Source organism: Meleagris gallopavo, chromosome 23, assembly GCF_905368555.1.
Source record: "Meleagris gallopavo chromosome 23, MGAL_WU_HG_1.1, whole genome shotgun sequence".
Taxonomy (NCBI): Eukaryota; Metazoa; Chordata; class Aves; order Galliformes; family Phasianidae; genus Meleagris; species Meleagris gallopavo.
Window position 1 is genome coordinate 2,688,872 of NC_139426.1, and position 27,529 is coordinate 2,716,400.

The following is a 27,529-nucleotide window of genomic DNA, read 5'->3' on the forward strand; positions in this document are numbered from 1 at the left end:
ATATCTTCACAGCACCAGCTTAAGTGCGTTCTTGGAAAAAGTGGCTCACTGAGACTTAGGGCAGAGAAGGCACTTTCATTGTAAAAGGTGCATTTGAGATTAAGCCCAGCAAACTGGCACTAGCAGTGATGAAGTGTTCTGTCATGTGCAACTACGTTACTTCTCAGTCCCACTGATGAGACCTAAGGGCAGGGGGGAGGGAAACGGCATCTTCAGCCCCATCACACCCATTGTCATGGGTGGTAAACAGTGAGCACAGTGATCTCACAGCTCACAGATGTTCAGGAGGCCCCTTGTCCACACTGATTGTCAGCCACTTTCCCAACCACTTAAAAAGAGAGGGGGAAAAGAATAAGAAAAGCTTTGAGAATATTCAACATTTATTAAAAGTGCAATAAAAATAAAACAGTTTTCCTGTCCTGTGAGTAGGGACCAGGAAGACCAGTCAGGAAATACAGCCAAGGGATGCCATCGTGCTTTCATTTAGCCCCTCCTGCTCATGCAGGCTCTTGGGCACCAAGGTCCCTGACCAGGCAGAGGGGCAGTGACCCCGGAGCACATCAGCACCCTGCATGCTCCAGAAGTCAACACTGGCACTCTGACCCCAGTGAATCCTACAAAAAGGGGGGTTCTATTTGCAGACCGAAGGGCTGGAACAGCAGGAAGCCCCAACAGTCACAAGTCAAGATTCATCAACAGAGCTGGAACACTCCACCCAGTAACACACTCATCTCCGTGGCACTGGTCAAATCCTAAGTGCTCCTACAGCACCCAATGCAGCACACACAGCACTTGTCATATAGCTGTGGGGGGAAGGAGAGGTCATACAGCAAGGAAACAGCAGAGCTGCATCAAGCTTAGAGGGACCCAGCTCTACAAGTTCAGCTCAGCTCAGCATCCTAGGGTGTGTTATTCACCCAGGGGGGCTGAAAGCACAGTGCACAGTCAAACTGCTTTCCTGCTCGTCAGCAAACTCCAGCTAGATGGGCTTTCAGGGCTCAACACTCACACCAAAGTGAGGGTGCCCACCTCTGCCTCCCAGCCCTGCCATGATGCTCACACGCAGCTCCAAGCACACACACACACCTCACCTGTTGTACAGCAGGGTTGCATAGAAAGCTATAACTGCAACAGCCAGAAGTGTGAGGAGAAGAATCAACAGAGGCACAGATACCTGGGATCCAGGCAGTGCTACTTCCCACCTTCAAGGCAGCAAAGTTAGCCTGGAAATTAGCCTAGAAGCAAACACTTCTAGCTCGGAAATGATTGACCTAATGAACATATTGAAGTGCACTAATACTTGACTAATGCCCTAAGTGGGCAACCCTGGGAAAGCTCCTAAGCAAATAGGCATTTCCATTCTTAACAATTTACATGTAAAAAATAACAATCTTAAATTAAAAAAAAAAAAAAAAAAGAAAACACAAACACCAACAACAATTAAAACAGCTTCGATGCCCAACAAATGTCCAGAGGCACTTCCACATAAATATCAACCTACTGATACAGGGGAAACCAGGAGAAGGTCCTTCTCAAGAATAAGTTAGCTCAAGGCATGTTCTTAAGGCTCTGCTTGCTTCTTAGCTCCTCGCTGAATCCAAGGTGCTCGGGGAAGGCAAAATGGGCAAAAAAGCACTGTCCGCAGTTGCAGCATGTGAAAAGGGTGGACGTAAACACTGTAAGTCCTGCAGGCCTAAGCAAGAAGGAAGAAAGGGCACGGCTTACAACTGGGAGAAAAGTGCATTGATGTGACACAGAGCTGAGGTACTCCCAGCATCCAAAATCTCTCTGTTTATGTAGTTTCTCCCCTACAGCTCCGGGCACACTTTAAAACAAGCATGATCCCATTCTCACATTTCTCCCCGTTCTGCCACACAGCCACATCTTTAAGCTCTGTCCCGTTTCATTAAAGCCTATTTGGCTTCCCTGATGCAAGCAGAGCCGTGGAGATCTGCATGCACTGAAGCACACAGCATAAACCCAACAGTAAATCCAACACTGTAAACAGACAGTGGTGACACTCAGCCTAACCAAAGGAAGCATTCCTACCTGCACAGCCTCACCTTCAGCTCCTCTATCGCCCCGTGTTACTCATCCCTGAAACCTTTGGGCTTTTGATGTTGAGGTTCTCATAGACGGAAGCTGACTCATCATCAGCCCTGTCAAGAAACAAAGCCTTGCTGTGAACAGCCTCGCTGCTCTGGACGTGTTCCCAGAGGCAGGTGGCCGGTCGGAAGCAGGCAGTGGCCTGGCCAAGTTCCCTTTACCCCTCCCCGTAGCCTGTGAGGTTCGAGATACCACAGGCCAAGGTCAATTTGCCCTTCCCATAAGAGGAAGGTGGGCTGCTGTCACAGTGCTAGCAGCGTGGTGGGATCACCTGCTTATTTTGAGCCATTCCATCCAACAGCCAGGAACTGGTGAGGCTTCAGGAATGGGAGAGGAAGGATACGTGCTGGGGACCAGGCTCCAGCCATCCTCCTGCTGCTACAGAAAGTCCTGTTCCCAGCAGACAGACTTACACAGGCTGGGCTCGTGGTGAAGGGGGCTGCCCTTTGGCTCTGCCTTTTTCCACAGGAGGGTATCCAATATTCAAGTAGTCTCGCTCTTTCCTTTTACTTCTCTGAAATAGGATGCAAATACATTAAAACCCCACTCAGGGCTGACGCAGAAGGAAGCCTTGCAGGATCCCGTATGCCAGCAGGGAGGAGTGGCTGTGGGTTTATTCCCATATGTTCAGGGCGGCATTTGGGGTCCAGAATAAAGGAAGTGGTTGCGGTGCCTGGTGTGGGGCAAGATGTGCCCTTGCTCCTCCAACCGAGCTGAACAGGACTCACCTGCTCTTCCTCCAGCCTCTTCTGCTCCGCTTCAATGAACTGCTGGACAGCCATGTAAACGAACTTGTACTGGGCCTCTGTCTGCACCATGCCAGAGCGCTGCCTGCGTACCATCTGGATCGTTTTGGGGATGTCAATGTCGCAGTCTAAACCTGCTCAAAAGCCAGAAAGTGGGAAGTGGCAGCGAGGTTGAGAAATTATTCTGGCTTATCACTCCTTTTGCGGTTTAAGAAATAAATACAACCACTGCTGAAAAAGGTCCGCCTGCCTAAATGCTCCCACTAAGAGAACTGAGGGTCCAGACATGCTACAAAAGTCACTCTCACTCCAGGTTTAGGATCAAGCCTGAACCCACAATGAGACAAACCCACTGCTGGGAGATCATGGACCACTGCTTGCACCTGAGCAGGCTTATCTCATAACAAGGCAAACAGTGAGAGTCACAAGACTGACATGGAGACATACCTTGCCTGTGAATAATATCCACCAGAATGTCTATCACTATGATGGTGCCTGTGCGTCCTATTCCAGCACTAGAGAAAGAGAAGGAAGGCTATATTTCCCTATGTGCATACCTGTATCACCTCTGTTTCCCAATTGCCCACCACCAGACCGTGTGATGGGCCAGATGTAGGTTACCAAAGGGAAGAGACTCCCTTTTTGCTCCCCGTCCCCATGACAGAGCTGGTTCCTACCTGCAGTGCACTATGATCGGCCCCGTGTCTGGAATGCTTCGCTGTGTGCGGTTCACTTGGTCCAGAAAGCTGAGAACCCCTCCCGGTTCATTGGGCACCCCGTGGTCTGGCCAGCTGAAATACTGGTAGTGCTTCACCACCCTGGGACGCTCATCCTGTGTGGAGCAGAGACCCAGCACCCATCAGAAGGAGCACCAGGCTTCCCCTTCATATATTAAACCATTAAGGTTGGAAAAGCCCACTAAGACCAAGTCCAACTGCCAACCCATCACCCAGTGTACCACATCCCTCAGTGCCACCACATCTCCATTCCTTTCCCACCAACAAAACTGGAACAAAACAGCCCAGAACTTCAGCAATGGGACCGCTAGGTAAAAACCAAGAGATGCTCCAGATCCCATTCCCAGGGCTGAGGAACCACCATGAGCTCACCCTGTCCATGTGCAGGATCTCCAGCTCCCGGAGGTAGTAGCCCTGTGCCTCGCGCTCGCTGATGTTTCGCACGCAGATGCAGCCATACTCCTTGGCACAGCCCTTGTCTGGCCAGTAGCGGAAACATTTGTTCTGTAGCAACACAGGAGAGCTGCTGGTGAGCCAAGAGAGGGGAGCTGGGGGACGGACCCCAGATGTATCACCCAGGGATGCTCTGTGGTCAAAGGATGAGCAGCAGTAGTGCAAAAAATTTAAGGAGAACCACACTTGCAGAGCATTTCCTTGAGCTGGGGTTTGTATAGGTTCTGCAATTACTTTCCTGCCTCCCAGCAGCTTGCAACCTCCTGCTCTGCTTCCCAGCTTGCTGCAAGAAGTCCCTGCCATCATGGGCAAGGGCTTGCAGTTGTCCAAGCAGGATAACACAGGTAGGTCGGTTGTCCAGATTAATTAATCACTGATTCCACTTCACATTTTAACACAAGCCCATACCAATTACCCAGCCTTTCACTTCTGAAGCCTTTGGAACTAGTTTGCATCCAGCCTCCCAGGTTGGCACAGGATGCAGGTGACACTGGGGCTTGGCAGCAGCTCTCACCCTGCCCCGCTCCACTTCCTTGGTTGTCATGACAATGACGTGACTGTTCTCTTGGTACACCATGGTCCAGAAGTCATTCACTGTTGTCTGCAGGCAGCCCTGGGTGGCTATGTAGATCTTGCAATGCTCCGAGTTCCTTCCATCCTCAGGGATGCTCTGAGGAGAGCAAGGGATTGAGAACTGCTTTAGTGCATCCTTTAGCAGCAAAGTCTTGCAGTGTTTGGGAGCCAGCAGATTTTCCCCCGCTCATCATCCATGGACATGAACTGCTCCCATCACCAGCTCCCATCACCAGCTTCAACAGAAGCCAACATCACCAGCAAAATCTGCTTGCCTCCAGGGACTTTTGTGGCACACAGTACTGAGCACAGGCCATGAGATACCTGCAGAGGTTGCCTGTAAGAAAGCAACCTTGAAGGTTTTCTAGAGCTTGGTGTGTAAATGCCAGAGTAGCACTGATGGAAATGCAGCTTTGAGCAGCTCTCAGCTTACAGATGGCGATTATAATTTGACCCCTGTGATAATGGGCAATGACAGAGAGACTAGGTCAGTCCCCTGGGACTCTCTGGACAGCTAAGGAAAGCAGCAGACTGAGATAAACTCTTAGATCAGGGCAAACAGAACGTGTCAGAATGATGAGGTCCCTGAGGATACAGCAGAAAAACCCCGTGCTTGGTCTGGAGCCGGAGAAACAGAATGGCTCCTGAACTGCTGTTCCCTCAAGGCTGGTCCCATTACTGCACACCCCCACCACAAACACAGCCCCACGTGCTGCCTTCCCTTCCCAAGTACCTTGATGTAGTTGGCATTGATGTAGTCTGAGCCAGGCACGCTCTCATCCACGTCTCGGAGTGCCACCCGCGTGGTGTCAACTGAGGGAGAGGAACACAAAGTGAGCACAGGAGGGCAGTGCCATGCACAGGGCCAACCGTGGGCTCCGACGAGGCTCTCAGTGGGAAGAGACACGAGGAGGTACTGCAGAAAAGGGTGCACGATGCTCTCCTAATGACACATAGCAGTGCATTCTGCCTGGTTCACAGCCACGTTGTCTCTCCGGTCACTTGGGTGGATATTGGTGATAGGCAGTGCTACAGACTGAGCTCAAGCTCACCAGTATTTCCTTTGCAGCCTCTAGCTGTGGCTCTGCGTCACTTCTAAACTACGCTTGAGCATATGTGGACTTTCAGCACAAGAAGAGGATAGCAGTGTACCCATTTGCTAAGCAAAGGGGAAGGACCAGGTTAAAAAGGGAACAGAGCAGGGCATGAATGAACTGGATCACTCCAAAGGGGCAGAGTACTCCTCCCTCCAGCTCAGCTGTGATCAGAGAGCTCTTCAAGGTTACCCAGCCTCACACAAGGCTGTAGAAGTCATAGTGAGAAAAAAAGCCCACAATATTCAGCATCTCCTTACAGGGAAGGATGTTCTTATAGCGATTCTTCGACTTGTTCTCAGGTCGCTGCCCCTCCTTCCTGGGGTACAGGAGCTTGCACTCCTGCTGTTGCAGCATCTGTGGGCAAAGCACACAAGAACAAACTTTTTAGGCACACAAGAGGACGTGGAGGCTCCTATAACAAACTGCTTAGCTTCCCAAGGCTGAGGGAGTGGTGGCAGGAGGGGAAGGGGGCTGAGATACAGTTTGGTGAGGGACATAATTGGTCCCTAATTGGGGGAGAAGGCAAAGAGCCCTGCAGGGAACAACAGGCTGGAGGATGAAGGAGAAATACAAGAAAAGACAATGAAAGACAACCAACACTGAAAGCAGGGAAAGGAACGACGGCATTGCAAGGAGATGGAAAACCATGGCACTCTCATGCAGGGATGACATTGTTCACTTGCAGACACAAGTGGGACAGAGCAGGGCAGCCTCCCATACCTCAAACTCTTCCCAGAACCCTTGCTTGGCCTTCTCGCTGTGATCTGCCATTTTGTTCAGCTCCCTCACTCTGTTCTCAATGTTGGCCGCGTTGATGCGAGTGGCGTTGAATGGCTGAAGGACAGATGGAGACAGAGCAGAAATCACTCTCAACAGCAGAAAGGCTTCCTTTTCCCTTGAAAAATGGGTTCTTGGGGGGTACTGGCAGAAGCTGGATCCGCTTTGGAGGGCTGAACCGACAGCTGTGCACAACAGCAGATCCTACCTGCTTCAGGTGGACCACAGCTCCAGATTTCTCCACCATGGGGTTTTTCTTGTAGTGCTCCACCAGGTCTGTGAGTGTGTCAAACCTCTCACCTCCCCCCACGTCGTACTTCCCATCTGGCTGCAGGAGAGCGACAGAGGCACGGTGAGGCTCAATGCACAGCTCCCAGCTGGGGCAGCAGGGCAGGTGAGCGAGGGCAGCACGTTGCCCACCTGGTAGTGGATCATCACATGGGTCACGTGTGGTTTGCGGTCCCCCGTCTCCATCTTATCCTCGTTTGTCAGCACTGACAACACGAAGTCGCCCGGTTTGCTCTGGCTCTCCCGCACCAAAAAGCTGCCTGGCTTCCCTTTCTCCGTCAGGAGCTTCTCTGCCTCCCTGCCAGTGAGGTGCCCATGGTACCATCTGCAGAAGAAGGCACAGAGCATCATTTTTAGACAAGAGCTACACTTCCTGCTTGGGATGATGTTCACAGAGCACTCATCTTCGGGCTCCCAAAACGAGAGGCTTTGGCATGCTTTGGGAACCATTTTTGGAAAGGACTTTGATTTTGGACCTTGCTGTGGTCACTGCTGCCCACCTCTCAGGTCACCTGGAGAGAGCAGGGGGCTATGCTCAGCTCTTCCGAGCCCTTCTGTGAACAGGAACAAACTGTTCCACCTTCCATGGTAGCATATGGCTTGCACTCACACACTCATGTCCTCCATCTCATCTCTCCTAATCCATCCCCTTACACTTACATTGCAGCCCTAGAGAAATGTAGGCTGCCTTTGAAGATGCTGGCCTGCCAGCCAGTAGCTCAAAATACTTTTCCAGAGGCAATGAGTTGGCATCTCAGACACTTTGGCCCAGAGAACCAGGCTGAGGCTTTTAAATCCCCCTCCCAGCCACTCCAAGCCATGCTGGGAAGACCTCTAAAGAGCAAAATCCCTTCCTCCAGGTTGGAGAAGAAACCAGCATCACAGATCTGCGTGAGCTACAGCAGAAAGCAGGACAGGGCAGCATGGAGAAGCTCAGCACTGCTTACAGCATTGCTGCTGATCAAGGGCAGGTCCCGGAAATGCTGCGATCCTGACGCACCCTGCTATATTCTGACACCACCGTCACTTCTTATATTTAGAGGACCTGGGCCCTTTTCCCTCTCCTCTCCCTGATGCAGCTAGATGTGTGGTCTGGAACACAGGCTCTTACAGAACTCCTCTGCCAAGCCAGACTGTTCTTGGCGGCAGAGCAGGGGGAAACCCAGCTGGAGGGGCTTTCCACTTCTCCAGGACTGCTAACAGGAGCGGCCGCTCATCCCGTGCTGCAGTGTGGTACGAGTGGCAAAACCTCACTAGAGGGGCTTCCCAGAGCTGCAGCTGGCACAGCAGCTCCCATTGGGCTCAGCTTACCTCTCCGAGGTCGGGTCCTGGCAGTTCAGGGGGTACTTCAGCTCGATGACATTGCTGTTCTTCTCCCGCAGCAGCCCTTGCTGCTCAGTGTAATACTGCACCAGCTCTGCGAGGGTGGCAAACTTCTCCCCTCCGTACAAGTCGTAGTAATCCCCTGTATTCTGGATCTTAATGTGCGTCACCTCATCGTTCCTCCTGGGGAAGAAAGGCAGATGGGACTGTCAGCGGGGCAGAAGGGCACTTAGTTAGCCTCCCTTTCCAGGACGCCTTTCCAAGACACAGGGTAATTGCATTTTAAGTGCACTCAGCAGCAGCTCCACCAAACCTAGCAGATGTGGCTGGAATTCCAAGGCTTGGTAGAAAAGCTGGGTCGGAGAGATTTGTAAATCTGGGCAAATTTCTCTCTCTCTTTTTTTTTTTTTTCCCTTTCTTTTTTTTTGTTGTTGTTGTTGTTTTTACTGTGCTGAGCTGCTCCCAGCCTCTCTCAATTTGTTGCTAAAGCAACCACAACAGCGAGATGCAGGAGACCCAAGGTGCTGTGAAGCTGCATATCAGGTCAGACAAAAAAGCCATTTCACGGAGCGTGAAATTAGAAATGCTACATCGCTCTGTGCATGAGGTTAAATGGGAGGAAGAGCTCTCAGCTGTGGTGCTGCTCCATTCCTGCAGCAAGTTACGGCTCTAAGCAGAACAGGCAGTGCCATAGAAAAACAGGTCTGATAGCATCAGGCTAGTCCCAGCTCCACAAAAACCACCTCCTGATAGATATCAGGACTGTGGGATGAATGGGGAGGGACACAGCAGCCCCTGGCAGCGATGGGATGGGCCAAACCACCCCTGGGATGCACTCACATCACCCAGAGTTGTGGTAACCTCTAGGTAAAAGTTGCAGTTGTAGATACCTGTCTTGGGGATTTTAACAGCAACCGCTGTGGGCTTTCAAGAGGTTTGGGGGAAGACATGAGGACAAGCAGCTGGCTGTCCGATTAGGTGTGCAAGAGTAAAGCCATCAGTCTGTGGAGGATGAGACAAGAGGAGGGCAGAGCAGAGCTGGGCAATGAGGTCTAAGTGTGCCACACCTCCAAGAGCCCCTAGAAGCTGGGCAGCAGTGTGCTAACAGCCTTGTGTACCCTCTTCTGAGCCTCCTCTAGCAGAGATTCTGCCTCAGTCCCCACATGCCATGAGGTGCTGCCCAAAACGCTGCCCTGACAGATGGCTGCAACCCTGCACGCTCCATCCCAGCTGCCGGCAGGGAGCTCGTCAAGGCAGAATCCATAATTGCAGGTTGTGCTCACACAGCTCTTCTCAGATGCTCCGTCTGGCTTGGGTCGGGCACTGAGGTGATTTCCAATTAGAGCCAACCCAGAGGAAACAACCACGGCATCCGTTGCCATCACCCTGCACCACCAGGGGAGCACGAGGCTGACTGCCAGGCCTGAGCCGTGAAAACCTGCTGCTGCCATTCCAGCCCCCCATTTTGGGGGCAAGAGCAGAGCTTGTGAGATGGAAATGAGAGCGGGCTGTGAGGAAAGCTGGGCCCCAATGGTCGTGCTTCTCCAAGCTGGTGCTTGGCTTCGATCTTCCAGGCCAGCAGCTGGACACCAGGAGCCCTCCCACCACAGGGAAGGCAGAGGATGAAGCTGTGCTTTGGCCATTTGGCTCGAGGTTCCGGAGTTCCCTTCTCCCCACACGTCTCAGTCTGTAGGCCCACAAAAGGCTCCGTTCACTCAGCCACCGCCATCCCATCGAGCTCTTCGGGGATGAAAAGCAGCGAAATAATGGGGATCATTCATCCCCTCGGCCCCCAAGGTCAGGCTGAACACAAAAGGCATTGATCCATTCCTTTCTCCCTTCTTTTCTTCTCACAGAGTTTGCGTCACCTCGGCAGCACATTGCTGGGGCAGAGCTGGGTTCCATGCGAGCCCATCCACGGAACTGTGCCCTCAGCACGCCGGCTGCTGACATAAAGCACAAAGAGACACCCAAAGAGGTTCTGTAGCCCCATGCCCGAGGGCTCGGCTGCTCCAACAGCTTCACTCTTCATGCAAAAGGCAATCTCTGACCCCGAGAGAGACAGGAGGGCTCGTGCGAGGCCCCAATGAGCAGCAAGAAAAAAATGGATCCTGGAAAGACCCAGGGACTTGAGTATGCAAGGAGCGAGTTTGCAATGCATTCAGGATAATTCGGATAAAGCAATTTGCTGTCAGCCAACATCATGATTTCTGAAATGAATACTGATCCCCAAGCCCATCCAGAGCACAATTTAAATACAAAATGAGGATATTTGTTGAATTGTTGCCTTCTGTTTACAGTAAGCATTGGAGCAGTTATTCCTGGCGGTGTGAAAAACTGTTCTTATTTCCATGGACAGCACGGCTGCCTCGCTGGATATACAGCAGGGTTTCCTGATCCAAAATAACCCAACTTGTGAATCTCAGCCCAATGTTTTCAGTCCACACTGCATTGACAGCCAATGTGGATACAACCTGCTGTTCTTTGCAATGGAGTTGAGAAGAACATGCAAAAAAAACCCAACACACACACCAAAATAACAATAAAATCCAATAAAATCCAACTCAACTCCAGAAAACAAGACAGATCCTTTCTTTTTCTGTCGTTGAAAGCAAAGATCTGCTTTAAACATCATAAGTACAGTTCTCTCTTGCATCCCATAGAGTCTTCTTAAGTTATGTGCTTTTCCTGCTTGCATCAGACAGAAAAAACCTAGAGTTTCACAGCATGCATGTATGACCCCTCTGACAAGCTGCAAAAAGCAACCCCAAAAACCCCCGAAGGCTCTCTATGCAAAGCTGGAAGGTTTTCCCACAGAGCTTAGAAACTTTGCTGAATGTTTGGTTTCAATCAGATGACAGCTTAGGCTCTCAGACGAAACTCACTACCCGCCAACAAGTGACATTTCCACGCTATCAGAGATGCAGCCAAGTAGATTTCAGGGATTAGGTATGGTTTTGAATTCTGCACACCTGCATCAGCCCTGCTGAAGGTCTGCATTCCCTTGAAGCTCCAGCACACCAGGAACATCCAGGCATCAAGCTTGGAGAAAGCAGGACTAGACCTATCCTTCACTACCAACTTGTATTCAGGGCCTTACAAAGGCTGGGAGGTGTTATTACAATGAGACCCAAGGTTTTGAAAAAGAGGCTGAAAGGATATGCAGAGTTAAAGAAAGGAGCAGACGTAGAACTTCATGGAAAACTTGTAACTTCTGCAGTGTTATTTCCTAGCTCCTCTTCAGGGATATGGATCTGGATGCACACCAGCACGTGGGTCACCTGGTGTGTGGTCTGCTCGGCCAGAACTCCATCGCTTGCTTTCTTTGCAGCCCACATCCTCTCTGTAATTAAACAGAGCTGCCTTTCCTTTCACTGTCTCTCAGAAATCCTAGAAGAGGTTGGAAGGAGGGCGAGAGAAGAGAAAGAGGTATCGCTTGTTCTAAAGGAACCTATTCATTGTGTACTCCAATTCCCAAAACCATTTATGACCACGTTTTGGGGGGACAAGAGCACATTGTTCAGATAAAGTAGAAGCAGAACCCAACCAGGGACCACATCCAAGCAAGTCTTCCATGCTCAGGACTATGGAACAATTCTATAAAGACAGAGAGATGGGACGAACCAGGCGGAGATGAGGACTGATAGATAAAAGCAATCCATGCAGAGGATTCTTCCCTTGTCTTCAGTTCAAGATGCCTCTCTGCTGGTGTGTCATGGTTCACGTGCTTTCCTGGAAACATGATGGTACATGGTACATGTCACAGCCTTGGTTTCCTTTTGGTCAGACTTTCCATTGAGTGGGCTGTGCAGTGTTGCTCAGCACCATCACACCAAGGCACGCCGTGCTGCTCTGCTCGTGACACACAGAGCACTGCTCACAATTGAAGGGCATTTCCAGATCTTACGAGCAAAATAATGTTTAATGACAGCACTCGATGCTGGAGGCAGCGGTCCAGCCTCCCTCCAATAACCTGCCACAGAGAGGGGCACAGAGGTAACAGCAATGACAAAACTGCACTGGGACCACACAGGGGAGAAAGGGAACCAGGAGACAGGGAAGAACCAAACTGCAGACAGCAGCAGAGCACAGGGCAGAGCCAAGGGAGGGAAACGACACCAGATCGCAGCGTGACTCTGCAGCCCGAGTGCAGTAATGCAGGTGTGGGCACGACTCTCATAGCAAAGCAATTCCCTGCTAATTCAGGGTGATGACACTGCAGGTTGGGCATCTTTCCACATCACGACACTGCTGCACGGACACAACCTGCGTCTGCTTGCACAGTGCCCGGCTCAGCAGGTGCTGCCAGGGCTTTGCTGTACAGTCAGGCAACACCCTGACTCACAGCACTACGTGAGAAGAGACACAGAGCTCACGTGAAGCCCAACCCTGTCTCACATGCATCCCCTTGTTGTCATTGCTTGCTCCAGGCAGCTCTCTGGCTTTATTTCCCGTTCTAATTAGGCAGCACTTCCACCTCCCTCATTAACTCTCAGCCACTTCTTATTGCGAGAGGATGGATGAGCTAGTGGAGTTGGATCCCTGCCCTGCCAGTACACCATAAAAGCTGCAAAGCTCCATCCATGCCCCAATGGTCAGAGCTGGGAGAAACAGGCAGCATTCCCTGCCACAAAAGGCAGCATGTACAAAGCAAGGCAGCTGCAAACTCCTGCAGGAGGAGGAACGCAGGTTCAAGCACAGAGAGGACTGCAAGGGGGGGGGGAAGAAATGAAGAAATTCTCATTCCTTCTGTCATTTGCACAAAGTTTCTCTAAACACAGCGGTGGTGCAAGGATGTATAAAGTCACTGGAGTTTCCTAAACAAAATGAGAGTTGTTTAAATTGAACAGAAATCACTATTTCTACACTACAAGTGCCTGCAGGAAGCTCTGCTGAGCTCTCCCCCTGCAAGGCACCAGCTGGGTGGTTCTCATGGGAGGTGGTCACAGCACATCCTCCTCCCCTTATCCTCTTATAACGGGGACTTGCTGGGTCAATGCCACTCTTTCCCTCTTCTTCCCCTATGGACACAAACTGAATCACCCCCATAGGCAGCTTCATGATGTTCTGTTGAAGTAGAGATGAGATGACTCATTCAGGCTGGGGATGGAAGATGCTCCCCCTAGAAACTCAACTGAACACGTCATCCTCCTGCTCTGTACCACTGGCTCCAGCAGGACGTGCCACGAGTGGTACCCAGAGAGGTCAGCTCCGTGCAGAGCCACCTCCCTGCCAATGGGAGCAGGATGGACAGCCCCTTCCTCACACCTTCTGGTTCCTTACCTGACAGAGAGAGTGAAGTCTCCAGGGTTGCTCTTGCTGGGCCGAGCCAGAAAGCTGCCATGGACCCCCCTGGTCAGGAGCAGCTTCTCTGCCTCGATGCCACTGATGTTGGGATGAAACCACCTGCAAAGTGCAAATGCGACATGTGAAAGGGCAACGACAGCCCCTGGGTGCCAGTTCTGACCCCCACCCAGCATGCTGTAGGGGCAGCTCTCACTCAGAAGCCCCCACCTACGTGCTATGGTGGCAAAAGGAAAGCTCCACTACCAAAGCACTAAGCCTCTCATTCTCTCAAGCAAGAATACAAGCCTCAGCCCTTCACTCTCTCCACCTAACTCCTCTCCCAAAGGAGGTCCTGCCCTGGCTGGATGGCAAAAAGATGTCCCTTTCAAACCCCACCAGGAGGGAAAGCCACGCTCTGGTTTGCAACATGAGGCAATTAGTGTATTTACGTAATGGGAAAGAGAGGCAGCTGACCCACAGGGAAAGATGTTTCATCATATAACACACTGCTTCAATGCAATCTTTGTGTTTTAAGTGACATCAAACTACCCATTGATCTCATTTCTGATGTTATCACTTTTGATCAAGAGCTTTTGATGAAATCACAAGAACTGGTGTTTCTCCAGGCTTTAACATGTGCTAAATATGCATACCAGGCTAACAATTTCCCTTGTGGCACCACTTCTATGGCTCAACGTTTCAGAAGCCACCGAAATTCCACTTTCTAAATGCCAGGCTCTTTTGAGTAATCTCATGCATCACACAAAGAGCACCCCAAGTGAGAACCACGGAAAATGCTTTCCCATTTTAGCTCATGCACCAGCAGACATCACGGCATGAAACTGTACAAGCCAGCATCTCGCTGAGAGCCTGCCTTGGGAAACACAACCAAAGACCGAATCTACAAACATTAGAGCGTGTTTGTCTCAGAGATACACATTGAAAAGGTCAAGAAATGTCACAGTCTCCTCCACAATTTGAGATTTCCTCCCTCACACCACAACCCAAACAGTTTTGTTTAAAGTTCTGCAGGAAGGCGGCTCTATTAGGAAAGGACCACGCAAATAAATGGTAAACAGGAATCCCAACGTTTCCAAGCCTTGTATTCCTGACATCACCAGTGACACCCTTTTATAAACCCACCCTGTGCAGGGCCAGCACTTAGCTGTACTGCAGAACTCCTCCTGGCACGAGGACCGAGCCTCTAATGGAGCTTAATGGAGCTCAGGGGCAAGGCGAAGCTGCCAAGGGCCACGCATCGTGGTTTGTTCTGAATGCCTAATATTGGCAATAAAAACAACTGAGAACGCAGCAGGAGAAAACAAGACAACATCCTGGGGACCAGGAGCAGTGGGCTGTGCATCCCATGTCTCTCCAAATAGATGGTTGGGTGGATGGGAACAGAGGGAAGTGACCCACAGCACTCTTCCTCCTCCCTTGCAGTTGCTTTGAGCAGAGCTGCTAAATCAACTTGCACCAACCTCACCCAGCATCTTAATCTCCGCAAAACACTGCATGGGAATAAGCAGGATTCCCCCTGCAGACAACAAGGAGTGGGACAGCACAGCCCGATGAGAGGCAGGGAAAGAGCCTACAGGATCACATCTGAGGGCCCATCAACTCTGCTGCTCTCTTTGTGCCACCCAACAGAAACCCAAACGCTAAGTGCCTTTTTCCCTCATCACTCCCACTGCTTGGACACGAACCAATTCACACAAGCACACACAGGCTGCTTGTTATTTTGCTTGCAAAAAGCACAAACAACGAGCTGGGGAGGAAACCCCCACAGCCCTCACAAGCAGGAGAAAGCAGGCAGGCAACTGCCAAACTCAGAAGTGAAATAAGAAGGGGGGGAGGGGAGGGGGAAAAGAGAAAAAGCCCTTTGCAAACAGAAGTTTGCACCTCTCCCATGGATTCCTACACCAAAACAAACCTCACCACATCAGGCTTGGACTACAAGGGAGGTCACAGCCATCACAGCTGGAGGACCTTCACCAACACAACCGACTTCACTCCGACCTGGAACAAGTTGTGCTTGCACAAGGCATCTTCAGAGCTGTTTTTCACACTAGGCTTTTACTGAAGTACGTTTGTTGGTAAGCAGAACCAACCCACAACACAGCAGGGGAGAAGAAAGCACCCACCCACACATCCCTCACTGCATGAGGGCATCACAGCCTGCAAACTGCCTCCCACAGACCACGCCTGGAGGAGCAGCACTGTGTGCTCACAGCTGTTTATAGGGAGGTCTGCAGTATTTATAGGAGGAAAGCAAATAAAGAGAATCCAGACTAGATCTCTAGCCTACGAGAGAGGGAAAAAAAAAATAATCATTATTAAAATCGTGCCATTGTTTCACGCTCACTCCCATGTACTGCTATGCTTTTTCTGCTGGAAATGCATCCTCATGCCTTGGGATAAAAATGAGATGTGGCAGTAGGGATGCTGGGTGCCAGCATCCTGCTCCATCAGCAGATGGGCCACTGGAAATGCCTGAGGGACCTGAGGGACAGAGCTCTGCCCCAGCACTGCTCACCACCTTAAAGCCATTGCTGTAGAGCTGGGATGTGCTCTTCCACTGCACTCGTTTTGGGGCATCCTCAGGGAAAGCACCTCCTGTCTGCGATGTTCATTGGGTCTGAAGGGCAGAGTAGGAGAAGGGCGAGTAGGAGAAAGTGGAGTGTTTTAATGGCAACTTGTCTTTGTCAGGCTTGGAGAGGATCAGAGCTAATCTGGCTCAAGAGACAACGCCTACACACAGGGTGTGTGGTGAGCACTGCTCGGTTCAAGGAGATGGAAAAGGGGGACAAAGGGACAAAGGCCACCAACCCTGGGCACCTGCCAAAGCCACCCACCTCCCGGCCCACATCCAGGGCAGGCTGCACTCTGCTCTTAGCAGCCAAGCAAATAAACAGAGGCTTCTTACAGAAGAGAAATAAGCGAGGTGTGCGTTAACTCTACGGCGAAGCTGCTTTTGTTTCCACGATGCTTCCATGCTAAAATCGTTAGTGTTTACATCTTCATTGAAAGCTGCTCTACACAGGCACGCCTGCACGTACAGCATCTCAAACCCACAGCAGCATCCTTTGTTGTCTCTAGCCTGCTTCGATGCAAATCCCATCAGAAGAGTCATTACAGCAGGCACAGCCCCAAGGGAATGTTCTAAATAAACATACCCTGCAAACCTCCTCAGCTCTACATACAGGTAAATATTTTCGTTTTCCTAAAGCAATTAGCACCATGACAGCTCGCCGTGACCGTGCCCAACATCTCATATCCCCCAGGACTTCTGTTAACAACTGGAAAACAACTCCCAACAACTTATTACATTCTAAAAATCAGCATAACCATTCCCATAGAAGGTACACAACCTGCCTTGCGTTCTCTGGGGTGCAACAGTCACTCCTATAGAAACCTGCTTGCTGTCAATCTCACACTCAGGTGGGAATCATAGAATGGTTGGGTTCACCCATTCCCAACCCCCAATGGTTTCTTACTCTCTCTGAGTGAGTACACACACAAACTTTGCCAAATTCCACCACCCACACGGGCTGGACGGGGCACTCTTGAGTTCTTCCATGCCCCTTTGCCAACAGGATTGAATGCCATCCCAAAGAAAGCCTCCAGTAGACCTGGGATGGAGAAGCACAGAGGCAACCACACTTCTTCATGGGATATCACTGAGGTTCCTAATGAACCTTCAGCACCAACAGCAGAGGAACTGCTGGACCTTTGGGTAATTGGATAAGCAAGATAAACTGCCACGGCTTTGGCATGGATACCCAGCTCCTTGCACCATAGCTGGAGAATGGTTGAACATCCGAAAAAGCAAAACACAAAGCAGGCAAGAGGACAAGATGTGCTGCTTTGGAAGAAAACAAACACCCTTCTGCTGCAAAGCAGAAGTCAAGCTGTATTTCAGAAGGAACAGATCACCAACCACCAGCAACCCCAGCGTCTAGCAGGTAGCCAGGCTGAGGATGCGCATCTCCAGCTAAAACCTCCTTGAGAAAGGGCAGCTTTCCACCAATGCCCTGCGCAAAGAGCTTGGCTTTTGTTCAGCATTTTGTTGCTTTTTCCTTTTTCCATTAAATTTCAAGGCACACAGTCAGTGAGAGTGTGCACACACAGGGACTTCCCCAGAGAAAACCCCAGCAGAACAACGCAGACACTGTGCCAGAAGAGGAGAGACGGGGCAAAGCAACCCAGCAGGGGCTCAGCAATGGGCACAAATGGCTTTGCCACCATAAGGATGAGGTGCTGATTGCTCTGACCACCTTCAGCTCACAGGAGGTCTCATCCTGCCCCTATGCAGCAGCCCAGCAATGAACCCACAGCACTGTGCTGGGCACTGCAACAAAAGCCTGGCAATGGTTTCCATAGACGTCATCGCAAGACAGAGCACAGGGCAGAGTGGTTTCAGGCAAAGAAAATGAGGCTGGAGCCTCATTAAGTGTTAATTAATATAAATCCACATCTGTCCTATCTCCCTGACACATGCAGGAGTCTGTGCTCATCTACTCCGTCTGATTCAATCCCTTTATCTGCATTATTCAGTCCCCATTATTCCAGTCCATGCTTGCTGTTGGCACATCCTCCTTCCCTCCCCCTCCCCCCAAACCCCACACACACCATCCCATTCTTTCTCCTTCTGATCCATCCATACCACCTCCTAAAAGCAGCAGCACAGCTCACCAGCTGCAACAGCCTCTCAACAAAGAGTTTCAAGTTGGTTAGGTGCCTGAAGCAACCCAGTAACTCCTTGAATCTGCCCAACACCAGGACACAGAGACATCACACCATGCAGCTGAGGCACAGATGTCATAGGAAGGTCCCAGAGGGTGAGCCCTGCACCAAGAGCTCATGATGTGACGTCTGGAAAGGAGAATATTGGAGAGAACCCAGGGCAGCGTGGGCTGCTGACGTCCACCCAGCGCTTTGTACTCTTTTTAAATGCTATCTTCAAAGATGAGAAGGGTCCAAATGCAATTATGTGGTCACCTGTTCACTCCCTGGGGGAAATCCAAGGCTGTTGCTCAGCTCAGAAATAGCAGTTTCCAGAAGAAAAGCCAGAAGAGAAATTAAAAAAGAAGCAGAAAAGCCTGCAAATGCAGACCTTCCTTTTGTGATGGATGCAATTTTCATCACTGAGTGATCCTTATGGACCAAACGCCTTGCTCTGCTCCTAGAAGCAAAGTGTGAGAGCATTGCTATGGGCACTGAGAATGAAAAGGAAGAGTCACGCTCATGCTCTTCCCTTTGGCCCAAGCAGAGGATGGGACATGGAGCAGCACAGCCCCTCCCACACATGGAAAACATCCTTCAGCATCCAGCCTGGCACCCTGCAGATAAAGGCTGCCAGCAACCAGGAGAGGAAACCACGGACAAAATTAAGACCCATGACACAACAATACATCCTCTGCAGACGAAGATGAGGGTGTGCTCTGCAGAGTGAGAGTGCATGAGCCCGTGACAGGGCTTTCCCCTACAGCCAGAAGCAGGGTTGCCTCAGCACTGCATGGCTGCATAGGGGATGTGAGAGAGACCAGCACCTGCTGCCTTCTCCTCGCCTCATTGCAGCGAGCAGCTCTGACCCTGAGCACAGCAGCTTGCACAGACCTGAGTGCATGCACTGCTTGAGCTCAGGGGTATTTATTGCACAGTGAGCATCAGGTCAAAGCAAGGGGATATGGGGGATAATTAGTGCGCACCAAGCATCTTCCCATCTTGCCATCCCCTTCCCAGCATCCCACTGATCTCACTGTGGGATGAAGGCCCAATGCCCCGAGGACACTGAGATAGTTTGGGTTTGCCTTTAAAGAAAGCAGAAAAACCCCTTACGGGATCCACACAGCAAGAGAAGAATCACAACACGGGACCGAAACTGCTGGGAAAAAAAGGTACAAATTGTGCCTCTTCCCCATTTCCAGAGTGGGAGAGGCAGACCTGGCTCCATCTGGCCAGCACGCATTCACACACCCAGCTCTGCTCCCTGCAGGAAGCTGGGGCTCTTCCAGCTTACCCAGAGGACTTACACCCATGTTCCCTTAATTAAAAAAGGTGTAGCGAGTGCCTCGAGCTCCTTTGAATCCATCAGTCGCAAAGGTGTGGGAGGGTGTTCTTCTCAGCTGCAGTTTCCACGCTTTCTGAATTAACTCTCCAAACTGAACTTATGGTTGAATCAACCTCAGTGTGCATTCTGCTGTTGGGACCACCAGAAACTGCACGGTTTAACCACGGCCAAGCACTGCCTGTTGGTCTCCAAGAGTTCATGAGAGTTTTCTGCTGTCTATCGCAGATGTTTTTGTTCTCATTAAACAAGCTAAAATTACACTACAGCCCACCTGCCAGGCTGCTGGGGCATTACAAATAAATACATCGCAGCAGGCAGGAACGAAAGCAGCCCAGCTGCTGTCTGAGCGATGCGCTTCCTCCTGGAGCAGCAGAGTGGTTGGTTACGTCTGTGCCACGATCCCACAAAGCACAACACATTGAGGGCAGAGGCTAGGGAAGGAGAAACCACCGCTCCTATAAGATGGGATGGAGCAACGTTGGAAGGAGAGTGAGCAGAAAGGCCTTGGGATGCTCGTTATCAGCAAAGCAAAGCATGCTCTGCTACAGCAAACGGAGAGATAAGCAGCCATTAGTGCAGTATTGCTAACAAAGTAATGCGAGATACAGATCTAATAACAAGCCATAAATAACATTCTGTTCCCAGCAGGGATAACCCCTCCTGGGCTGTGCTCAGCACCGCCAGCCTCACGGTAGCCACTTTATTAATAATCACATTAATGAAACTGCCAACACAGTGTTTCCCAGCGCAAGGAGAAAGTCACCGTCATCACTGCAGAGGCAGGTGAGGGGTAATTTCCACTAGAGAATGTTACACTTCTGCAGAAATACTGCTAATAAGCACTGTTAATCACTATTCCCACTCCACCAGCACCCACACCTTTGTAGCTCACATCCCGTCACAGCAACAAAACCTTTCTTGGTCTCTGTGCCTTCTCCCCTTTGTCAAAGGCAGAGCAGACATCCTACCTCACCATCACTCCTCGGTGCTTCTGGGTGTGCAGAGAGGTTTGTTAGTCCACGGAAACCACAGGAGAGCTCGAAGGCAGCAAGGTCTGTAGGATACAGGAGGTGGGAGCTTGCTCTAGGACGTGGCAGGCAGCGTGGTGCCCAGTAGGAACATCCCTACCCAAAGTGGTGGAGCATGGGACGCTCCGAGCAGAGAGGTGACAGCTGGTTCTGTACCAAAAAGCACAGTTATTGTGGACGGGAGAGGGGGTGGAGAGAAGAAAAGGAAGTCATCTCATCCTCTTATCAGCACAGCCCCAGCAGCTGTGAGCTGGGTGTAGAGAAGGGGACCAGCAGGGTAAGCACAGCGCAGTGTGTGCTGCCAGGGACAGAGAAGCCATCTGGCTCATGGCAACGTTACATGCCATGGGGCTCCTGCATCCAAACCATGCTCCCCATTAGGACTTCCTCCTCCAGAATTCTGCTCCAGAGCTGAGAGAGGGCTGAAGCAGTGGTGCCTTTGGGAAGAGCGAGGTTTTCAAGTGCTCCAAAGCATCTTTTGCTTTTGGGGTTTTCTAATGTATGCTTAAGCAGTCATCCCCAAGTTGGTTCTGCAATAGAAAGTGGGATTCACAATGCTGGTGCACCCCATTTCTGCCCTGGTCCCTCACCAAGCAACACATCCTGCTTGGAACCAAAGGTGGCTGAGCCTCCACGAGGAGCACAATCCAACCCAACTCTTGGACAGCTGGAAGGACATGGAAACCCCATTCCTGCACACCAGCTGGAGTCCTGCATCCTTATCCACGGAGAGAAACAGGTGAAGGTGGTGCAGAGCAGAGCCTAATTCTCCCCACCGACTGCAGGAAGAAGAGCACAAACCCAATCCCAGCAAACCCAGGACCACAACAGCCCTGCAGCTGGACAGCTGGCCACGGCATCCCTGCACCAGCAGCTTCCTACAGCAGGAGGAACGAAACCTCAGAAGGCTGTGGGCTGGCACAAAGCTGCACACACATCAATCAAGGCATTAAATGGCTGGGAATGCGGCTGCTGCTGCAATCCGGAGTATTTAGTCCATTATCCCGCAGACACTCAGCACAATTATGGTTGCTTTGTGGCTAGCCCTTAATGTGCCAGCAGAGCAGCTGAGGCACAGAGGAGATTAGGGATCAGCAGCAGGCTCAGTGTGGAGCACTGCCTCCCTTTAACCCAGCTCAGTCCTGGCCACATCTGTTCTGACGGCCAACACGAGGCACCCAGACCAAGGAATCATGGAGGCATCATTCCATGGCTGAAGGCAACGTTGGAAATCCAACCACACTGCCAGGGAAGGGCTGAACTGTTGGCTAACAACCCAGGGCACCTCCATCTCCAGTACAGGCCTTTCCTTTGGTTGCTACCAGCACTTCTGTGCAAACCTGTGCTTTATAATAACCACCACTTCCCTGCTTGCACTCATGCACCGTGCTCAGTGCTGCAGGTGGGCAGACAGCAGCATGGATGAGAACCAGAGATGCTGGAGATAAAAGCTGTGATGATATAGCAAAAAAAAGGGGGGAAAGGAGGTTTTGTCAGCCCTCCTTGGAGCTGCGCCTTCCCTTCCCACAGGACCATCCCTGAACGTGCTTAAGAACATCAACCAAACTGGAGGTCCAAGATTTGGAGAAGCCTCTTCAAATCATAGATGTACCACATCCCTCTTCTTCCTTTCTTCAGGAGGGACACCAAAACCTGCTGATTTCCAACCTGAACGCTTCAGAGTCATGACTTCCTCACTAATTGTGATTCTCAAAGCGTGCCAGTTTCTATTAGCTTTGAATATCGAGGCGACAACACCGAAAGTTTCCACTGCTGCTACCGCAATAAGCTCTGGTCCCAACCCCCATGGGAGCACGACTGAAACTCCTGGCTGAGCTACAGGTGCAACTCAAACCCCATTGCTGGCGCAGCACAAGTTGGAGAAAGCTCCAACAATTAAAAACACGCCACAGAGTAGGAAAATTGCAATCTGTTGGGCACTCGGTGGCCAATGGGTGAGGAGTGGGCTCATGGTGAATGCATGCTTGCAGCCTCCTCTCATCAAGCCACACCAGGACAACCCCATGCTCTCCCTGCAGGAGGAGGTTGGGGGAAGGAAGCAACACAATGTGAGGCACAGGGACTGCACAACAGTGGTGGCCCAATAGCACACCCTGGCCAAAGTTTGGCCAAGTTGTTCTAAAGTCCTTTGCTCCATCTGGTGGTTAGAAGGTTTTCAGAAGCTTTGTGATGCGCTGCCTCTTTGTGCTGCATGTTTGGGGTCCAGCAACTACTGCATGACGGGAGGAAGGTGATGCTTTCCTAAGCTTAAGCACCCAGACCCAAACTGTGGGAAAACCAACATGCTCCGTTCAGCCAGGAGTGAGAAAAGGCTCCTTGTTCGGATCATTATAATTGAAAAAGACCTCTCAGATCCCCCCCAAGACCAACCCACCCAACTATGCCCACTGACCACATCCCTCAGTGCCACATCTACATGGCTCTGTTCAACCTCCAAGGCAACCCAGATGGCCAAGGAGTTCTCACTCAACAGCTTCCTCCCCAGGTACCAAAAAAAAAAGTCAAGGCAATGAGGAAGAAAGGCAAGAGCAGAGCCTAGGGAAGAAGAACCAGGTGATGGCCTCATCCTGGCTTCCCCACTTGGCACCAAGGCTGCTCCGTCCCCACCGCGACATCACGCGTGCTTCTGCTGAGCCCAGAAATCCTCAGCTTTCAGGATTATATAACCTGGCGAGCTAATTAAAAACGAGGAGGTCTATTTTGGACCCGGGCAGGGTGTCAAGATGAAAATATAGCCCATAACAGGCCCACGTCCCCTTTGAAGAGTCGCCAAGGCTATTTTTTACCTTGATACATCATGAAGAATTGGAGGGAGAAAAAATACCAGGGCTATATTTAGAATTTAATCAGTGGCGGGGCTCGTTACACTTCTTAGAGAGGAGAGCGATGGAAATAGTTCAGGAGGGTGGGAGGAAGGATGGGGGAGAACAACAACAACAACAACACACCCCCACTTCCAAGCAAACCAAACAAAAAACCACAAAAACAAATAAATTAATAAACAAACCAAGGCCAAAACCAGCCTTGGAATCCCCCTTACGTAGAAAGGATGTGGCTCAGAGATATGAAGGGGCTCGGTCTGCTCAGCCCCCATCAGCTCACAGCTCTTCCACCAGCTCAGGGCCAGGAGAGAAGCAGGGGAATATGAGCAGGGACCAAAACTGTGTCACCCTGCACAGAAAGGGAACCAACCACCTCCACCAGCCCTCAGTCCAGAGACAGAAGGAGCAGCAGTTCTCTGGATAGCCAATTGGAACCTCCAGCTGACCAAATAGGGAACTTTCAAAGCCATTGTTTTGCAGAGAGGAAGGAAAAAAAACAAACAGAAAAACCCCAGCACTGTGGCTCTGCAGGCGAAAGCTGCAGCTTGCAGCACTGAAAGGAAACCCCATGGGCAGCATGGGCACAGTGATGGCAGCAGCTCTGGTCCTGCTCAGGCTGCACAGGAGTTGTGCACCAGGCTGTGTGCATCTCTCCCCATTGTTTGGTGCCTTTTTTCTCCCTGGCCAGCCAGCAGCCTGTGGATCAGCTTGCATTTCACTGGGGAAGATGAAGAGCAGAGGCCAAGCAGCACGCAGCCAGCTGGTGTGCAGGAAGCCTCGGGCAGACACTTGCCATGACATGGGCTCTTTGCCTGATAATGCAATCAGGGCAGTCACAGCGAGCCCCAGCCCAGCACAAAGCTCAGCTCACCTCTTCTCTTCCTCCCCCACTGCTGCGTTCACCACTGAGATAAGCAGAATCACTCCCAACTCCTGCATAGGGTCAGCAGGGATCACTGCTGCAGTTTGCCCTGTGCGTGCACGCTGCTGCACCAGGGGACGTTCTGCTCCAGGATGGAGGCACCAAGCCCATCCCATCCCAGCAGCACCTCAAAGATGCAGCAGGTGCATGGGAACATCTGCAAGCGGATGCAGAAAACCTCCTCCACCAGATCCCAAACTCACAGTCACACCCTGGTAGACCATCTGCTGCAGCTGGAGCAGCACCTGCACATGGGGACATGTGTGCAGCACCAGCTGAGGAGGAGATGCTGAAGCACACATCTCCCCCAGCTACACCCACTGCGAGCAATTGAGACCTTTGGAAAGCACTATGGATACAACAGCAGCAGGAGCTATTTGCACGAACAGAACACATATACAGGAAAGGCACAGTTCCTGCTTTCCAGTTTGGGTTAATGTGAAGAATTTCCTCCTTCCCCTCAGCCCTGTGCAGGAAGCCTGCAAGCACAGCAGCCCCATCATCTGATTAGGCCCCGTCCTACGCATGCTTCCTGAAGCACAGCACAGGGCTATGGGAGCTGTGCTCATCCCTCCCAGTGCATCCCACGAGGCAGAGGTGCCCAAGCACTGCTTCTGCCCAGGGTGCTGCCAAAGCAATGGGACAACTCCATGCTGACTGCAGGGAGAGGACTGAAGCAGTGCTTGCAGAGCCACTCGTGTGCACACCTGGAATGCCCGGCAGCTCCTGGAACACAAAGCTGCCATTCATCCCATCCCTGGGACGGAACACCTCCTAGGAGCCCAGTAATTCGAACCTCATTGGAAGGAGCTGTGAGCAGCTCCAGAACCGCAGAGGAAGCTCACCCTGAGCCTGCAGGAGCTGGAACTCTGGCTTCCCCACTGCAGACGGCGAGGAATTCTGCTTGGCAGCCCACAGGAGATACAGCTGCATCCCAGGAACGTGTTTCGGGGCTGAAAGCACCACGTTTGTCTTGGGACTGTAACAAGAACAGCTTGCTGCCCTGGGGAAGCCATGGGATGCTGGAAAATCACCCAGAGCCCAATCCAAAGCCCTCTCCTTGGCAATGGCAGCTCTGCTTCTCTGAGCTGGGCCATTAACCGTTCTTATTCCCTTGCTGGAAAAGGGATGGGAATCAGAATGTTTGTGCTTCCTGCACTAGGAATCACCACCTCCCTCCTGCACTCAAAGGCCAAAGTAAGCATCTCTTGCAAATACTTCAGCTTAATATTGACATTTGCAGTCGGGGCAGGAAGCATGTGTTTTCTCACTGGTAATGGCAGCAGATGAGGGAGGCTGGGCAGCATGAAAGGTTTCGGGATGCAGCTGATGCACAATGCTGGAACCACAGCATCAGGACTGAGGAGCAGAGACCTCCACAGCTCACAGCACGGGTACCACCAAGCAGCCGGTCCCACTTGGGGACCAGGGCAACCCCTACTCTGGAAGAAGACGTCAGAAAGTGATATTTCCTCATTTCCTCCAGACTTTTTCTTCCTCCCAGCTGCAGCATCACAGGAAACCTGGCCCTGCAGACAAGGGCAAAGCACCAGCTGCCATTCAACCCATGCTCCAGGTGCCGCGTTGCTGATGGCACGGCTGCAGCAGGGCTTGGTTCTCCCTTACTCACTCACCAGCACTGATACAAGGCCCTAAGAAGGGCATAAGGATGGGACAGTCACAGCAAACGGGGCACCCAGGCTCACAGCAGCTCCACACCATCCATCAGTCTACTAATGCCAAAGCGCCCTTAATTCCAAGGGATCCCATGTGAGCCTGGAGGAAAGGATGGAGGTGCAATGCTGACAATGCACAAAGGATTGATGGCAGCACTTTGGCTGGGCCTTGTAGTGAGCATTCCTTTCCAGGAGCCGCTCCCAGCTGCCCAGCAGCATAGGTATGAGCTCAGAGGGTGCACCTTGGGTTCAACCAGAGGGAGAAGGGCATTGTCCAAATGCAAAAAGAGAACGATTCCATCCCACTAGGGCTGGTACACTATGTGATGCTGCTGGGAGAAAGGACCCGAGCAGTGCTGCAGGCCCAGGGGCAACTCATTCAGCATGTGGGTGGGAGGAACAGGGGCAACAGATGATGGCAACAGCACAAGAGCTGCTCCACAAAGCTCCAAGCCCTTGACAGAGCAGGGATGCTCACAAAACACCATTCAGCACCTGTTGCGTGCAGAGCTGGATGGCAGAGAGACCCAAAAATCCCATAAGTCAGCCAAGACTCTGAATCACAGCACTGTATAAATGTGTATAAGGAGGACCTGGGGTTATCAGATGCTCCAGAGACCCCCAGCTCATGTCCTGCCCACATCCCATCACCAAACAAGCACACCCTGCCTGTAACCAACCCTCACTGCGAGGTGCCCATCCGCTCTACTCCCATCCCGGGGCTCTCCAAACCACAACTGACTTCTGACAGCAGAATCGGCCCCTGCAAGTCACCCTGTGCCACGAGAGCTAAGGAGAAGGACCGGCCCCATGGCAGCTATAGGGAACCCCGTCCTGCTGCTCTCAGCTCTTACGGCAAAGGGGCAACAGAGAAGACATCGGGTGGGTGGTTGCCCTTCCCGAAAGCAGAGCAGGGAAGGAGGAACCGGGGACTGATGCCCTCGTGCTATACGGGCTCCTGCTGCCACCGCAGAAAAGAGAGCAAAGCTATGAAACAGATACGCCAGCACCGCTCCGGATGCTCCAAGTGCCTCATTGCAAACTCCCACCCCCCCTCAGAGCAAGTTAGTAAGTTTGCTCCCACCGTCCCACAGAACCACGAACTACAAGGCAACGGCACGCGGGACAGGGGCAAGAAAAGGGAGAAAACACTTCGTATGGGGCATCGGGGCAGCAAAGCCTCACTCCCAACACCGACCCCCAAACCGCCCGGCAACGAGGGGGGAGAAAAGGAGGGCCGGGGACAGCCGTCAGCCCTTACCTGCGGGACGTCATGGCTCCGCACGGCTCCGCACCGACTGCCGCGCTGCCACCGCACCCGGCGGGCGGGGAGCCCCGCGAGCGGGGAAACCCCTCCCAGTGACATCGCGCTGGCCACGCCCCCCTTTAACTCCGCCCCTTTTAGTCACGCCCCAGCGTTAACCACGCCCCTTTGACCACGCCCCTTAATCTGGTCACGCCCCCCGAGCTTCCCACTATGGGCAGCGATCTCAGCTCAGCTCTGGTTTGGGGCTGAAGCCATCGAGATGAAGAGCTGCTGGCCAAACTTAACCGCCCAGTGCCAGCACTGAGCTGCTCCCCAATCCCAATTCAAGAGGTTT

At 51.7% G+C, this 27,529-nt stretch overlaps 1 protein-coding gene across 2 annotated transcripts; it reads right to left on the bottom strand.

The window, feature by feature from the left end:
• Positions 1–362: 362 nt before the first annotated feature.
• On the bottom strand, positions 363–27,322 carry LOC100541480 (tyrosine-protein phosphatase non-receptor type 11-like). 2 transcript variants are annotated; one of them, XM_010722772.4, is made up of 16 exons: positions 27,190–27,322; positions 13,384–13,506; positions 8,089–8,283; positions 6,910–7,102; positions 6,698–6,817; positions 6,433–6,546; positions 5,970–6,066; positions 5,349–5,428; positions 4,557–4,712; positions 3,962–4,093; positions 3,530–3,684; positions 3,300–3,367; positions 2,835–2,986; positions 2,520–2,620; positions 2,050–2,159; positions 363–1,693 (listed from the first exon to the last, which is right to left on the bottom strand). In XM_010722772.4, exons 1-15 carry the CDS (start codon positions 27,201–27,203, stop codon positions 2,075–2,077), a joined length of 1,785 nt encoding a protein of 594 aa, XP_010721074.1. In that variant the 5' UTR covers positions 27,204–27,322; the 3' UTR covers positions 363–1,693; positions 2,050–2,074. The 2 variants fall into 2 exon arrangements, with proteins under 2 accessions (XP_010721074.1, XP_085098494.1); XM_085242368.1 differs by lacking the exon at positions 27,190–27,322 and adding an exon at positions 20,428–20,444.
• Positions 27,323–27,529: the final 207 nt, after the last annotated feature.

Excerpts from the sequence above, each read along its gene's own strand:
- LOC100541480 (XM_010722772.4), bottom strand. Across the intron at positions 6,818-6,909 it reads ATGTGATGATCCACTACCAG|CCAGATGGGAAGTACGACGT; the intron begins GTGGGCAACGTG and ends GCTCTCCTGCAG. Across the intron at positions 4,713-5,348 it reads TCAATGCCAACTACATCAAG|AGCATCCCTGAGGATGGAAG; the intron begins GTACTTGGGAAG and ends TGCTCTCCTCAG.